Here is a 15,675-nt window from a genome sequence, read left to right on the forward strand (position 1 = left end):
AACCCAAGCTCCTAATTTACTCTTCCTCAACCCCCAGCCCCACCCTCCCAACACCAGCTTCCCTTTGACCCCACATGTCAGACAGAAGAATGGTGCCCAACCGTTTGGGTGGCCCAGGACTCAGAGACCTCCTGGCATCCAGAAATTTTTACACTGAAGTTGTTGTTCACACACACGTACACTGGATGCTGCCCAGGAGCCTGGGAACCTGTGGACAGGCAGGCGGGGACACACCAGCCTGGTGCTGCCCACCCCCCACCCTAGAGGCCCTCCTCCTGCCCCTAAAGAGGGCAGAGTTGTCCCTCAACTGTTCTTCCCAAGAGACTCTCTCTAGTCAAAGCTGGGGACAACAGATGGGAAGAGCCGAGGCTTCTGCCCTGGGAGATGTTCTTGTGTAGGTACCTAATCCCTTCTGAGGACAGACTGGGGAGACAATGTGGATACGGGGTGGGGGCTTGGCTTTAGCAATTTCTCGAGATGCTGATGCTCCAGACTGGCTCCCTGGCTTTGGACAAGTCTTGTGTTTCAGATCCTAAAATCTATAACTTAAAACACTCTCTCCCTCCACGATGCTTTTTACCTGAAAGTTCCTCACTCATCCTGCTTAGTTTACTCATAAGAAACTAAATTTGAACCCCCCTATGTTTATTTTCATTCACGTGCGTGCGTGTGCACAGTCACTTCAGTTGTGTCTGACTCTTTGTGACCCCGTGGACTGTAGCCCACGGACAGGTTCCTCTGTCCGTGGGATTCTCTAGGCAGGAACATTGGAGGGGATCGCCATACCCTCCTCAAGGGGATCTTCCCAGCCCAGCGATCGAACCCGTGTCTCTTGAATCTCCTGCATTGCAGGCAGATTCTTTATCTTCCCAGAGCCACCTGGGAAGCCATTTTCATCCACAGGAGAAGGCCAAAGAAAAAGTAGAAACGATTTCAGTACAGCGTGTTTCTCAGCTGACATTCACTTCTCTACCACACCCTGGGAGGGGCTGGGTGATAAGACACCCCTGTTTCACACATAACCCCTCAGGATCACGTGCAGCGGCCCTGATACAGAAAGCAAACGGGGAGTCAGTCAGTCTGGAAAGTCACACTGCCAGAGAACCAGGTAAACATTTGGCCTGGAGTTGCCTTCTGGTCCACACCCAGCCCACCCAGACTGAGGCTACATGACCCCTCCCTCCTTGGTGTCCCTGCCCCATCCTCCCCGTCCTTTCCATCGCCACCCCTCCCCAAGATCTGCCTTCAGGCCAGAGGGCACAGCCCAACCCCAGGCAGCTCGGGCCTGGGGGCTTCAGAGTGGAGAATCTACAAGACACACAGGCTTTTCCTGCTGCTGACATGGACTACTTCTTACAGCACAATTTCAAGATCTATTTACATGGACAAACCCTCTTCTCTAAATTTTACATGAAGCCTCCCGTCCCCCCCGCCCCAGAAGAGTAGGGCAGAAGGCGGGATGGGGGTTGGGGAAAGCCCCCAGCCTACCGCACATCTCAGAAGCCTGGGAGGACCCGCCCAGGACTGGAGAGGCCAGGGGCCAGGACAGCCCCTCCTCCAGACCCCTCCCCTGCCATGCCATTTGTTTGGCCCCCAGGGGATGACAATGTCAGGCTGTACCAGAGGTGATGTCAGGCTGCTTCCATCAGGGTCATGCCTGAGCTATGAAACAGTTAAGAAATATCTTGCCCCACTGGCTGCGCGCTCATAAAGAGACGTCCACCTGTACTTCCGTGTGGCTTCAGAAAGGGCGGCTCTCTCTCTCTCTCTCTTGCTTGCTCATGCCCAGCGGGGAGAAAAGGGAGCAGCTGGCAGCACCACCCCCTGCCCATGCAGACCGGCCTGGGGAGCACAGCCGGGCCCCTCCCGCCTCTGCCTTCCCAGTGATGCTCCTGGGGAAGCTGTGGGGAACGTGCCGCCTTGGACGCTGTGCTTTCTTCTTCGGCCTGGCCCTCCTGCTCGACGTCGTAGGCCTGGTCCTTCTGCTTGTGGGCATCTTTGCCTCCCTTGACTTCTGGGACTTCTTGATCTACACGGGGTCCCTGATCCTGGCTTTCAGCCTGCTCTTCTGGATCGCCTGGTACACCCTCAACATAGAGGTGCCTCTTGAGAAACTGGACTTGTAGTCTGGCCATGGGCAGAGGAGGAGGGACGTGGGCTTCCTGGCAGGTGGAGGAGCGCAGGGCTATTCTGCCCAGCCAGGGACCAGGTGAGTGCCCCTGCCCGGCATGCAGGGCTGGCGGGAGGCTGGACCGAACCGGGCGGGGGGAGACTGAAGGGGCAGGTGGCCCGAGGACCACTCCCCGGCTAGGGACTCTTTCCACCTAGGTTCCACCGGCAGGTGCTTCCCTCCCTGGGGACCCCTTTTCCCATGGAAACTGGAAAGGGGGTCTCCACAGACACTATTGCTTCGGATCCACCACAGGGGTCCTGCCGTGCGGAACAGGAAGTTTATCCCTTCAGCTTAGAACTTGGAGCAAGGAGCCCACCCAGGCTCTCTGTTCAGGAGAATGCTGCTGGGGAGAACTTTGAGCGCTGCAAGAGGATGGAAAGTTCCCTGATGGCCATTTATGCTTTCACCTTGTGGGCTGCCTGCTGCAGGAGGAAGCGGAGCAGAACCTTCCAGAATGGCCCTTCTCATTTCCCTTCCTCCTGCATCTGCCCAGATGGGACATGCGGAAGGGGTCAGGACCTGCCTCCATGTCCCCTCTCAACGCACCTGCCTCCTCTCTCAGTGGTGCCCCCACCCCCTGCTCCCAGGCAGCCCGTGCCCCACCTGTCCACCCCCAGCCAGCCTGAGAGTCAGGGAAGCTGAGGGACCGTGACTGACCATTTCATCCCAGCTGGGCCAGCACTGGGTTGACCATGTGTAACCAGGGAGGCGGATAAATGTAAGGTGTTTCACATGAACACAGAATGCAAAAGACAGAGCTGGTCTGGCCCCCACAACCCTGAACTAGAAGTGGGCAGATCTCCCCAGAGGACTGAAGTTGGGGTCCTGGTCAGTTTGGTCATCATCCCCTCCTCCAGGTGGGCTGGACCCTGCCCCTAGGCACAGCTGGGCACTCTCTTTTGATAGCTGCATGGGAAAGCAAAGGTCATCTTTGGGTTGGAAGGAGGCAATAATAACTGTGTCTTTTCTGGGGGATTCCACCTGACTCTTGGAAGGGGGAGAGGGAACAGTAGTTTGGAGAGGTTTCAGAAGGGGAGGCTGAACTGTTTTTGGCAGGTGAAAGGACAGAGATGAGAAGTCAGAGCACCTGGGCCCTGCTCGAAGCAGCACCACCTGTTTGCTCAGGAGGCATCATGCCTCAGTATTCCCTATTTACAATTCCATCTGTAAACTGGGGATAATGGCCTGCCCTTGTTGCAACACAAGGATGTGTCAGGCACTGTGCAAGGAGCTGGGGATGCTGTGAAGAGTAAAACACACTAGCTCTTTATCCTCAGGGAATTCCCATCAGGTGAGAGATAGACATGAGTCAGCCTCACCAACGAGGCATCAATACAATAATAGTCTGGTGAGGATTAGGAAGAAAAGGGATATTGCTCCCTGGGAATGTTCAGTAGAGAAACTGACCCAGAAGGTGGAGTCTTACAGAGGGAGGAGGTGGCTTGAGCAAAGATCCTGGGGCAGCAGGAAAGAGAAGACTGCAGAGTGATTGAAGGACAGGCGGCAAGAGCAAGGGAGGTTCAGGGCCCTGCGGCAGAGGGAGGCCAGACCAGGCAGGGCCTAAAATCCTTTTAGTCCTGTTTTCAAGAACAAGAAGGAATCATTAAAGAGATGTAGGAAGGGGTAGGCACTTGACATAATTTGATCTGTTTCCAAAAGACCACTTTGGCCAAAGGCACAGATGACAATGATGGTGACCCATGCAAGCCCATCTGCGGAGTTCAGTCGCTCGCCTAAACAACAAGCGGTCCCCAGTTCAGTCTCCTTGCTCTGCACATCCTCCCTTCATTGAATTGAAAGTAGTTCAATAACCCAGTGATGAAGACCACGGGTCAAGACTCAGACTGTCTAGTTTGAATCCAGTCTTGTTTCTTACTAGCTGCAAGACCCGGGGCAAGTTACAGACTAATTATAAACTAGTTATGACTCCGTGACCTAGTTTCCAAATCTGGAAAATGGAGAGGGTGCTAATAATAGCCTCTATTTCAGAGATGATGCTAATGATATCCCCACCCTCATAAGGGTGCTGCAGAGATTAAGTTCATGTGCGTAGAGCACCATACAAGTGACAGCTGATGAAACAAGGGGCCCTCAAATAAACCTGTGTCCTGATGCAGGTAGCCAGCCCATTACAGCGGGGTGGGACCTTCCTCAGAGACAGACATCCCTGAAGCCTTCCCGACCAGTTCCTCAAGCAGCAGCATATGGTGTTAAGATTCCCCAGTGGATATGAGTGAGGGTCGCCCCAGAACTCCAGACTTCTGTCTGGGCTCAAAGGGATGTCAAAAGTTGTGGGTCCACTGTGGTCTTACTGATCACAGTCAAGCAAATATCTCCTTCCTCAGTTCCAGTCTCCAAACTCTGAATTCTACAGGACCCGAGAGTCAGCTGGCCCTTCCATCCAGCTCAGCTTGGACCCTGCATCCCTGATGGTATCTGGGGCCGCCCAGAGTGACAGGTTACAGCCGGCCAGGACCCACCATCCATGGGGTGGTGAGCAGCCCCTGACTGACCTCGGGCAAGTCATCCGGAGTCCCTTTTGGAGTAGAAGGTTTGGTCCCCAGGAGAGGTTTCAGATTGTTTTCTGCAGAGGCTGCTGGGGGCTGGGGCAGCAGCGGGCAGGCAGAATGCCCACAGCCCACTGTCCCACCACACACACACCAGAGCCGCAGGGTTTCCAGTATGAAGGTTCATACCAGACTTTATGAATTTGAACCCAAGTTTCGATGCTAAAAGATACTTCTAAAACGCCTTGACCCACCCACTTCCTTTCTGTGACCTGTGTCCCTGAAGCTCTCGCCGACCATATTCACAATTTATGGTCAGTTGATAACTGGCTCAGCCAGTTCTGCAGCCCTATAAGTGGAGCAAAGGGAAGACTACATGCCCCAGAGGCTTGGTGGGGTGGTTGCTAGGACACCCCCACCCCACCCACCTGGAGACAAGCAAGCAGGTCGCCCCCAAGCAGCAGTCAGGATGGGGCAGGGCCATCCGGCCTCTAAAACCTCCAAGACATTCCGGGAATTTTGGGATGAGTGGCTCATTTTTAACCCCTCGACTATGTACCAAGCGGTTTTATAATTCAGTCGCTCTATTTTCCAAAGCTTTGCTTGCTCCACACTCTCCTGGTTGGGCATCTTTTGTGGATAAAGTTCCCGCAAAGGCAGGGGAGGACGCGTCCTTTCACAAGAGAGGGTGAGTTTACACTCCCCCCAAAATGCACATACACACACCACACACATGTACTCACATCCCCACCCTCTGCACACATTCCCAATGTACACCCCTCTGCGTCCCCTCATAAACATGCCCACAGGCACAGACACTCTACGTGCACACCAACCTCTCCCATCACACACACCCAACTTGCACACAACCTATCCCCAATACACTCTCCCCACACACCCACACACACCCACATTCCTCACCTACCCCTTCCATACACATCAACACCCCATGCACGCACACGTGTCTCAGGTCCCTCACCCACTGCACACACACATAAAAACCTCACAATCACAAGGCTTCCACATCCCATCTGCCCTGTTCACACACAAACAGGCCCTCACACCTGCCATGCACCAGAAAGACACCCCACAGCAACAAGCACTTCCTCCCCCAGCAACCAATGCTGAAAGGTGTGGAAAGGCACCCAGCCCCAAGCCCTGGGAAGAGCACTTCTTCCTGCTCACAGGCTCTCCTCTCTGCCTTGGAGGGGCCAGTGAAGCTGCAAGGTTGGTTCCGAGCAGAGCCGGCTGGAAAGGCCTGCCTACCTGCGTGGTGTGTGCTCTGGGGCTGCAAGAAGAGCTAAACTTTATCCAAGTCCTGGAGGAACTGTTTGTTACGAAAATGTACACGGAAGAAGCATGATCTCACAGGGGCCTGAAAGCCCAGATGAGGAAGAGGGCTGGGGGAGAAGGGGGGTGACGTGTGGCTTCAGCTTCTGGGTCCCAAGCAACATAAGAGCTCGCCGGGCAGAGCCAGCACCTGGGAAGGCCCAGAGGGAAAGGAAGGGAAGAATGAAAAGGTGGCCCAGAAAGCATACACAGACGCCGGCGACCAGGGCTCAGGGTCCTCACTGGTGAACTTGGAGGACGTTGAAAGCCAGATGAGGAACCTGGCACTTGGAAAGCAAGGAGGGACTTTCGATGACTCCGTGGTCTGGAGGGCGACTCAGCTAGGCTCTGATTGAGGAAGAGAAACCTGATGTCACTTGCAGCAGGGGCTGGGGAGGAGAGGCATGGAGACTGCAGGGGTGAGGTCAGGGGGCATTTGAAAGCAGGGGCAATAACAAGAAACTGAACCAAAGTGATGGCTGCAGGGAGGAGGGGAGAAGGACAGAGACCATGTGGGTGGGCAACAGACTCCCAGAAGACAACCCAGTCTCCCTCAAGGGGGAGAGGGAGTGGTCGTGTCACAGGCTTCAGAAAACACACCCACCGTGGAATCAGGAGAGGTCAGGGGAAGGCACAGTTTTGCTCAAAATCAGGTCTTTTCCTCTGCAAAAGCAGAGCTGGGGGTGCAGGGGATACTGATCAGCAGAACTGCCCAACTGGCCTAGAATGTGCAGAATTTACACTCAGAAAGGGGCTCATACATGGAGTTGGAGGCAGGGGCTGAAGACAGAACTGTGGACGAGATTGAAGCAGGTGGGATCGGGGAGGAAAGGAAGGTGGGTCAGTATTCACTGGGCTCGTCACTTACTTTCAAGACTTCATTTGATGCTTACAACTCTGTGGGTTTGGGGTTCAGATCCCCATTTTACAGGTGAGGAAACTAAGTCTCAAGGTAGTTTCAGGACTAGCTCTGAAACTGTCGAGAGCCAGCATTAGAATTCACACCCGAGTCCAGCAGACTCTGAGAACCATGCTTGTTTCACCCTGTCCAGGCTTGAGTTGACAGGTTCAAGTCTCAGACTGATCTATTTCATCTTCATTTATTTATTCGGCCCAGGTGCCATCTGATGGAGAAGCAGCAAACAGACGCCCTGTCTCTGCAGCACCTCCTGTAACAGAACCCACAGGAGCCAGGGGCTTTCAAAACACCTGCCAGGATGTCCAGAGATGGCTATGAGGGCCAGGCTCCATCAAGACACCCAAACCCCTGCCCCTGGCCACTGGCTGACTGCTGCTGGTGCCCCAGCTGTCTGTGAGGGTCTGGAGCGCCCCTAACATGTGCATAGTGGGGTTTTATGGCAATAACTCCACTATGGGCTTGGGCAGTCAGTGAGAAGTCCCGTCCTCCAAGGCTCCTCTCACTAATGTCCCTTAAAAATATATATATATTGGAACCAAGTATAGAAGTCCAAATGAGATTTCTTCAAGCACACATCATTTGGAATTGCTGCTCCTTCGGCTCTTCAGACTGTGTAAGCCCCTGGATGGTCTACCTTACTCATCCTTCCGTGTCGTCCGTCAGCACATGGGTGTATATTTCAACTTGCCGGCTGACAAGGCAAATGCAGAGCCAGTGCTGAGGGCAGGGGCCCCCTTCCTTGGCTCTGGACACCGGGAACCACCAATGCTGCCCCCGACTTGCACAACTGGACATGTTGGGTGGGCTCGCGTTAAGCTTTTGGTCAAATGAAACCCTCTGGGGTTTTTCTGACAAGCCAGCTGGGCTCTGCTGCACTGTCCTTGAGTCACTCATTTCTTGATCCTAAGAGCAGTATTCTATTTTTATCTTGATTCAGCTGCATCTAATTCAGTGCAACCCAACTGGAGTACCTGGATTCGGGGCGGGGGGGGGGCGGGGGGGGGGTCAACCTTCACAAGCTAATGCACACTAATTTATATTTTCCATTGTCTAATTTTGTACTTTTTATTTATTTCTCACCCTAACTGTGTATGTGTTTCTTAGATGCTGCCTCATATCTTTTATGGTGTGAGGTAGTTACCTAAATAAAAGATTCAACTGGCCTTTTGCTTTAACTCGACATTAACTGTTTCTGGGGCTTTCCGGGTGGCACCAGTGGTAAGGAAACTGCCTGCCAATACAGGCAACATAAGACACATGGGTTTGATCTCTGGGTTGGGAAGATGTCCCGGAGGAGGTCATGGCAACCCACTCCAAAATTCTTGCCTGGAGAATCCCACAGACAGAGGAGCCTGAATGGCTACAATCCATAGGATCGCAAAGAGTCAGACGTGACTGAAGCAACTTAGCATGCACACATACACACACAACCTGCTTCTGAGTCTATGTGGTTCCATAACAGTACCCAAACTCCCAGCTTTAGGGCAACTTCTTCTCATTTGTTTCACCTGCCTCTGTGCAAATCCTGGAATCATGTATTCAGCTCAGCACCTCTAGGAAGAAACACACAGAACCGGGTGGGTGGAGACAGTGCATGGGTTATCCTAACACCATGGAAGCTTCTGGAAGCTCTGTGCTCGGCCACCAGCCTGGCTTCTCAGAATTAGGCTGGACTTGGGAACCTGAGGGCTTCCCCTCAGATGGTGGCCCAGAAGGTAAACAATCTGCCTGCAATGGTAGGAGAACCCAGGTTCGATCCTTGGGTCAGGAAGATCCCTTGGAGGCGGGCATGGCAATCCACTCCAGTATTCTTGCCTGGGAGATCCCATGGACAGAGGAGCCTGGTGGGCTACAGTCCATAAAGTCACAAAGAGTCGGACACGACTGAAGCGACTTAGCACACGTGCACGCACCTGGGGACCCAGATTAAGAGCCAGAACTGAGAAGGCACACTTAGGCAATGTGTGTGCAATGTCGGGGTGTTCCCATGGGGCAAGGCTTGGTCTGCAACTGAGCGTCTGCCAGGGCAGGACAGTATCTCAGGGATCCCTGATGGCACAGAAGTAGAGGCCACAAGCGCCACACTCCATCTCAGAGATGATGGGAGCAGCACCCTGCCAATGGGATGCAGATCCTCCAGGGGTCTCACTGAAAGAAGACTCCAATTCAGGGAGGGCTTCCATTTCTTACAGGTACCAGGCAGTATCACTGCTGCATTTAAAGTGTCCTTAAGACACTTTGAAGAGTGAGGACCTTGAATAACTCTGTCCATTTAGAGAAGGGGACTCTGAAGCCTTCAGGTGACCCGAGTTTCCCAAGTTCAAGCAGCTGAAGAGCAGCAGAGCCAGGACTGGGGCCCAGGTCTGCAGCCTGCCTGTCGAGCCCTCTCTGACCACCCTCCCCACCCCACCTTAAGCTGCTGACAGACTCTCCTGAGCACCAGGCGGGTGGAGCAAGCTGGGCAGCAGCCAGGGCAGGCGAGCACCTCATGCTGCAGGTGAGTCATGAACCAGCATGTCTCCCGCTTCACCCTGGCTGAGCTGTGCACCAGGAAGGCGACCCTGACCGGGCTTCCACGCTGCTCTGTGTCACTGCAGATGGCAGGGCCATGAGCCCGTGAGTGCTCACCACCCAGGGCAAGCGGGGGGAGAGCAAGGAGGACAGGAGGGGCTGCGTTTCCACCAGACAGGGCCACACAGAGCTGGGCCAGGTCAGATCGGGGCTCATCCTCCCAGTCGGCTGGGCATGGGACGCCTCCTACTGCCCTCATGGCCCCTCTTCCTATCTCTTCCCTTGAGAGACAACTGGTCTTTTTCAGTGACCTGACTCAGTCCACTCTGCCACGTACAAGCTGAGTGACCTTACAGGTGATCCTGGCTTGTTAGGGGATAGCATTGTAACAATAATGACATCACAGTCACAGGGCCAGGTGTCATTCAGTGCTGGCTTTCTGAGACTCACAACCTCTTGAATGTAAACACCTCAGAGAGTATCGTTTCCCCTTTTGTAGAAGTCAAAACAGAGCTATAAAGTTTAGGTCACCTCCTCAGATGCCTAATGACTCCAGGACTGCAGGACTGGTCGCCTGTAAAGCTTTTTACAGTCAAGACTGCCACTAATAATCAAGTCTACACTTCACATAACCTTGTTTCCACACTTTACTGCAGACAGGACCCATAGGGACCCACAAAGCCAGGGCAGATGGCAGATGACTAGGGGGCAGGGTTGGTCCATCTCAGCTCGGCGGCCCACCCCCAATCAATAACCTCAAAGCCCCTCTGAGTCAACTCATCTCTCAGTAAAATTACAGTGTTGTGGAGGAGGTAGATCAGAAGCTGAGCCTCTCAAGGTGGAGGCCGTTTCCAAAATGTATTTAGGTGAAGGACCAAAGAACTTTCTGGGTAAAGCCCTGATGGCTCAGATGGTAAAGAATCTGCCTGTAAGGCAGGAGACCCAGGTTCGATCACTGGGTTGGAAAGATCCCCTGAAGGAAGAAATGACACCCCACTGCAGTATTCTTGCCTGGAGAATCCCATGGACAGAGGATGGTGGGCTACAGTCCATGGGGTCACAAAGAGACAAGACTGAGCAATTAACACTAACACTAAGTAAGGGAAAAGAGAGTCAGGCAGACAAGTGTGGTTCAGCAACAACTACTTTACACAGGCATGCCCAGTGTCTGCATTTCCCCACAGCCCTGCTTGTTCTCGGGGAAGAAGGGCTGTAAGAAGGATTAGGCAAAGCTTGGGGTAAAGACCTGTATAAGATACCAAGGCCCATACCTTGTCACTCGGGCACATCCAGCACAGACCTGGGTGGTGTTGGTTCCCAGTAAACACAATGATATCTGGCAGAAAAGTGATACATGGAGATGCTAATGTTGTTTATTGTTCAGTCGCTCAGTTGTGTCTGACTCTGTGGCTCCGTGGACTACAGCATGCCAGGCCTCCCTATCCTCCACCTTCTCCCAGAGTTTGCTCAGATTCATGTCCATTGAGTTGGTGATGCTATGCAACCATCTCATCCTCAGTCGCCCCCTTCTCCTTTTGCCCTTCTGAAGAGTCCAGGCTACTGCAGCCATTCTGGCCTCTGCTGTTGCCTGGAGCAATGAAGGGGGGCTCTCAAGGTGTGGTCCTGGGACCAGCAGGCCAGCCTCACTGGGAATTTCTAAGAAGGGTGAGGGCTCCAGCCCTGGTTGGGTGACCAGCTCATCCCGGTTTTCCTGCACTGGGGATTCCATCGCAGACCTGAACTGAGAGGCCTCGGCGACAGGGCCCTGCAGCCAGACTCTCCAAGCCCTGGGTATTCCAGTGCACACTCAAGTCCTGGATCCTCTACGGGGAAGGAGCCCTGAAGCCCAGCTTGTGCTTGGAGGCTGCCCCCTAGCTGACTCCATCTCTTCCACCGCTGCCTCGTCCACTGTCGCATGGAGTCCTGGCCAAGCTGGACCAGCCCCGAGTGGCTCTATCAGCTCTGAGGGACCTTACATCCTGGCCATTCATGCTGTCCTGAGTCAGCTGCCACTCATGTCCCTTGCCAGCCAGGGGTGGTTTTGCTTTCTTCTTGCTTCTTCTGCATTTCAGTTTTTAAGACAATTAAGTTTCTTGTTGTTCAGAAGAAAGTCAAGAGCGGGAAGCTGCTGGAGCAAATGGACAAAAAAGGAGGGAAGAGGCAGGAGAAAAGTCCAGAGGGAAAGGGTAGAAGACACTTAGGGAGTGTGAGCAAGTGGGAAATAGGAGTGTTTCTCACGTGTGCTTCCTGGACCGGCAGCAGCAGCAGCCTGGCCTGGGACCATGTTCTACATGGAAATTCTTGATCCCGCCCCAGAGCTTTGCAACCAGGAGCTCTGGGAGTTGGGCGCACTTGTCTGTTTTTAAAAAAGTCTTCCCACCCTTTGCTGTTTGCCTGAAACTATCCCAGCATCGTTAATTGGCTATGTGTGTTCAGTCATATCCGACTGTTTGCCACCCCATGGATTGTAGCCGGCCAGGCTCCTCTGTCGATGAGATTTTTCCAGGCAAGAACACTGCAGTGGGTTGCCATTTCCTCCTCCAGGGCCTCTTCCCAACCCAGAGATAAAACCTGAGTTTCCTGAGTCTTCCTCCATTGCAGGTAGATTCTTTATCACTGAGCCACCAGGGAAGCCCTAATCAGCTATACTCCAATATAAAATTTTTTTAAAAAAGGAAGAGAAGGAAAAATAAAAAGTCTTCCTAGTAACTGTGATGCACATTACAGCTTGAGAACCACTGGGCTGAATAGCTCTACTGGGTTGGTCAAATGGTTCGATCAGGTTTTCCATAAGATAGTAGAGTAAAATCCAAACAAACTTTCTGGCCAACCTAGTACTTAAGCAGGCAGACTTCACCTTGATCTTGAGTTTCAGTGTTTTTTTTTTTTTAATTTCTGCTTGGGGTATGGTGACTCAGTCCTGACGTGCTTCTCATACATACCACCTCTTGGCCTAATAACCTCCTGATTTTGCAGAGTTGGAAAGAAACAGCTGTAACACGCCTTTCTCCTCCGTCACTCCCTCAGACCACTGGTACCACCAGCCTTGGGCGGTTCTAGACCGTGCAGTCTTTTTCTAGAAGGGTTTTGGGCCTGGAAAAAACCCTAAAGAGCCTCTGATCCTATGTTACTTTCTGACCAATTCAATACTGAGACCCTGCTTTATTATTTTTCTCCCATTTCTCCCATATTGTCTTGATATAGGCTGTCTGCTGAAGAGACTAATCATTAAGGAATAATTAATTCATTTCCCCATTATTTATTAATCAAATGCATCCATAACTGGGTCTGCAAAAAGCAGAAAACAGATGTATTATGGTTTCCATTAGAGTTTTTGAAACATTTAAAACAATCCATTACAACCACCACGAACCCCTAGGGACCTGGGGAAGAAGAGATGAAATGAGAGATCCCAGACCTTGGCTGCCAGAGTGAGCAGAGGCAGGAGGAGGAAACAGTGAGGCAGTCAGCAACAGTCTGCAGGCTCCTGCTCCAGTCACTCAGGACTTTGCCCCCTGCAGGAGCTTCACCCCACCCCACCCCACCCCTGTTTCTGGGTTTCTCCAAAGGGCATCTCACAGATTCATGAACAAGCCAGCCCTAATCCAGGGAGGCTTTTGGCCAGTGGCTACTGTCTCTGCTCCCTCCTGCCCACCCCCCATGGCAGACCCCAGACCCTCCTCCTCCTGCAAACACTGGAGTCACCTTCGGTCTCCACCGTTAAACACACTGGAGGCCCTACAGGACGCCAGGCTAAGGGGACAGCTGTGGCCGGGTTGTGGAATAACCCCCTATTCCCCTTGGTCAGGTCATCTCTGAGCCCAGTTGCGTTTCTAGGTGGTAAAGAAATGACTGCTCCCGTTTCTGCCTATAGAGCCCCTGTTCAGACATGAATTCATGGGAGCCTGGAGATGAAGGCAGGTGATGAATCTCTCTTCCCCTCTGATGACTAAGGCTGTCCTACTGCCTTGGGCTGGATGGGCCTGCCTCTCATTGCCTGGGACACTGGTCAACTGAAGCATCTCAGGGCAGAGGTGAGCAAGCTGAGGTCCAGGATGCTAACTGACTCCGCCAAGGCCATGCCACCAGCAACTGACAGAGCCTGGACCCACAAACCACTTTGAAAACTCACATAAGTCATGCATTAAGCAGAGTACTCAGAAGGCTTTTGCCTCAGTAGTGGAGAGCATTAGTTCTAGATTAAATATTACTCTGATCTTGCATAACAAATCTACAAGCAAAACTCAATATGGTAAAATTATTTACTTTACCTACTTGTAAAATACATGACAAAAATTGTATAAAGGCCAGGAGGAGACAAATTAAAGTATAATCATACTGTGCATGAAGTGGTAGGTACCACTTGAAAATAGATTTTTATAACAGACTTTATAGCTAATAGCTGGAAAAGACACTGATGCTGGGAGGGATTGAGGGCAGGAGGAGAAGGGGACGACAGAGGATGAGATGGTTAGATGGCATCACCGACTCGATGGACATGAGTTTGAGCAGGCTCTTGGAGTTGGTGATGGACAGGGAAGCCTAGCGTGCTGCAGTACATGGGGTCGCAGAGTCAGACATGACTGAGTGACTGAACTAACTATAGCTAATAAACCAGCAAAGAAAAGGTAAGTGGATAATAAAGTTATTCAATTTTCTGAAAAGAAGACAGAAAAAAAATAAAGCTGAAGAAAACAAATAGCAGATGGGTCTAACAGAAAACAAATCATAAGATGATAAACTTTACCATATCAACAATTAAATTAAACATAAGTGGTTGAAACACCCCCAAGGCAGAGATTGTCAGATTTTATTAAAAAAAAAAAAAAAAGACCAAAATATGCCACCTAAAAGAAATGTACTTTAAATATAAGGACACAAATTGTTAAGAGCAAAAAGGTTGGAAAAGACATTCCATGTTAACACTATTCAAAAGAAGATTGGAGTGGCTACAGTCAGAATAGATTTTAGAGCAAAGAATATAGCCAGAGATAAAGAAGGTCATTTCATAGTGATAAATGAATGGATTCATAACATAGCAATCCTAAACACATATGTACCTGATAATAAAGTTTCAACATGTAATAGATAAACACTAATAGAACTGCAATGAGAAATAGACAACTCCACAGTGATAGCTGCAAATCTCAACACCCATAATAGTTGATTTAAAACATGTAGAAAGAAAAAGTCAGCAGGGAGATATAATACTGGAACATTACCAACCAACTTGACTAACTGGCATTTATAGAATAATCCACCTAACAACAATGGTACATTCACCAAGACAAACCATATTCTGGGCCATAAAACAAGTGTCAATAAATTTTAAATGACTGAAATTATACAAAGCATATTTTCTCACCACAATAGGATTAAATTAGAAACCATTTACATAAAGATATCTAGAAAATCTTTCAAATATTTGGAAACTAAGTAACACACTTATAAAGAGTCCATAACTCAAAGGGAAAATCAGAACATTTTTGAATTGAATAAAAAGCACATACAACTTAAAATTTGTGAGATACAGCTCAAGCAGAGCTCAAAGGGAATTTATAGTTTTAAATTCTTGTATTAGAAAAGAAAGTCTCAGATTAGTAACCTAAACTTTGTTTTTAAAATACAGATTTAAATATCCCTGTGCACATATTCAGAGAACTAGAATTTAAAAGATCGACCTCACCAATCATTGGCCAGGATATAGAGTGACTGCAAGTCACGCGCATTGCTAACAGGAATGTGAAATGGTACAACCACTTTGGAAAACAGTTGGCTGCTTCTTAAGCAAAACAACCCCCTATCATATAATCCAGTCATTCTAGTCCTAGATATTTACTCAAGAAAAAAGAAAATCTGCGTGTGTACAAAGACTTGTACACAGAAGACTATAGCAGCTTTATTTGTAATAGCCAAAACTGGAATAGTCATCAATCTTTCAGCAGGTCAACAGAGAGACAAATTGTTGCCTATCGTACAACAGAATAGTACGACTCAGGAATAATGAATTATTGATACAGCTAGTGATGAGGATGAATCTCCAGATTATAACACAGAATGAAAGAAACCTGATGAACTTATAAAAGAGCACATTTGGTATGATTTCCTCTGTACAAAACTCAAGAAAACTAAGCCACAGGAACAGAAAACAGATCATTGGAGGCAGGGAAGGAGGGAAGGGAGTTAAGGAGAGAGGGATTTCAAATTTTTAGCACAGGAATTAAGAGAGTAATTAC

At 50.5% G+C, this 15,675-nt stretch overlaps 1 protein-coding gene across 1 annotated transcript; it reads left to right on the plus strand.

The window, feature by feature from the left end:
* Positions 1 to 1,762: 1,762 nt before the first annotated feature.
* On the plus strand, positions 1,763 to 13,842 carry TMEM238L (transmembrane protein 238 like). The gene is made up of 2 exons (XM_040243340.1): positions 1,763 to 2,209; positions 13,314 to 13,842. The coding sequence occupies exon 1, from the start codon at positions 1,782 to 1,784 to the stop codon at positions 2,124 to 2,126; it is 345 nt and encodes a 114-aa protein (XP_040099274.1). The 5' UTR covers positions 1,763 to 1,781; the 3' UTR covers positions 2,127 to 2,209; positions 13,314 to 13,842.
* The last annotated feature ends 1,833 nt before the right edge of the window (positions 13,843 to 15,675 follow it).

Source organism: Oryx dammah, unplaced genomic scaffold (genome assembly GCF_014754425.2).
Source record: "Oryx dammah isolate SB20612 unplaced genomic scaffold, SCBI_Odam_1.1 HiC_scaffold_8, whole genome shotgun sequence".
Classification (NCBI taxonomy): Eukaryota; Metazoa; Chordata; class Mammalia; order Artiodactyla; family Bovidae; genus Oryx; species Oryx dammah.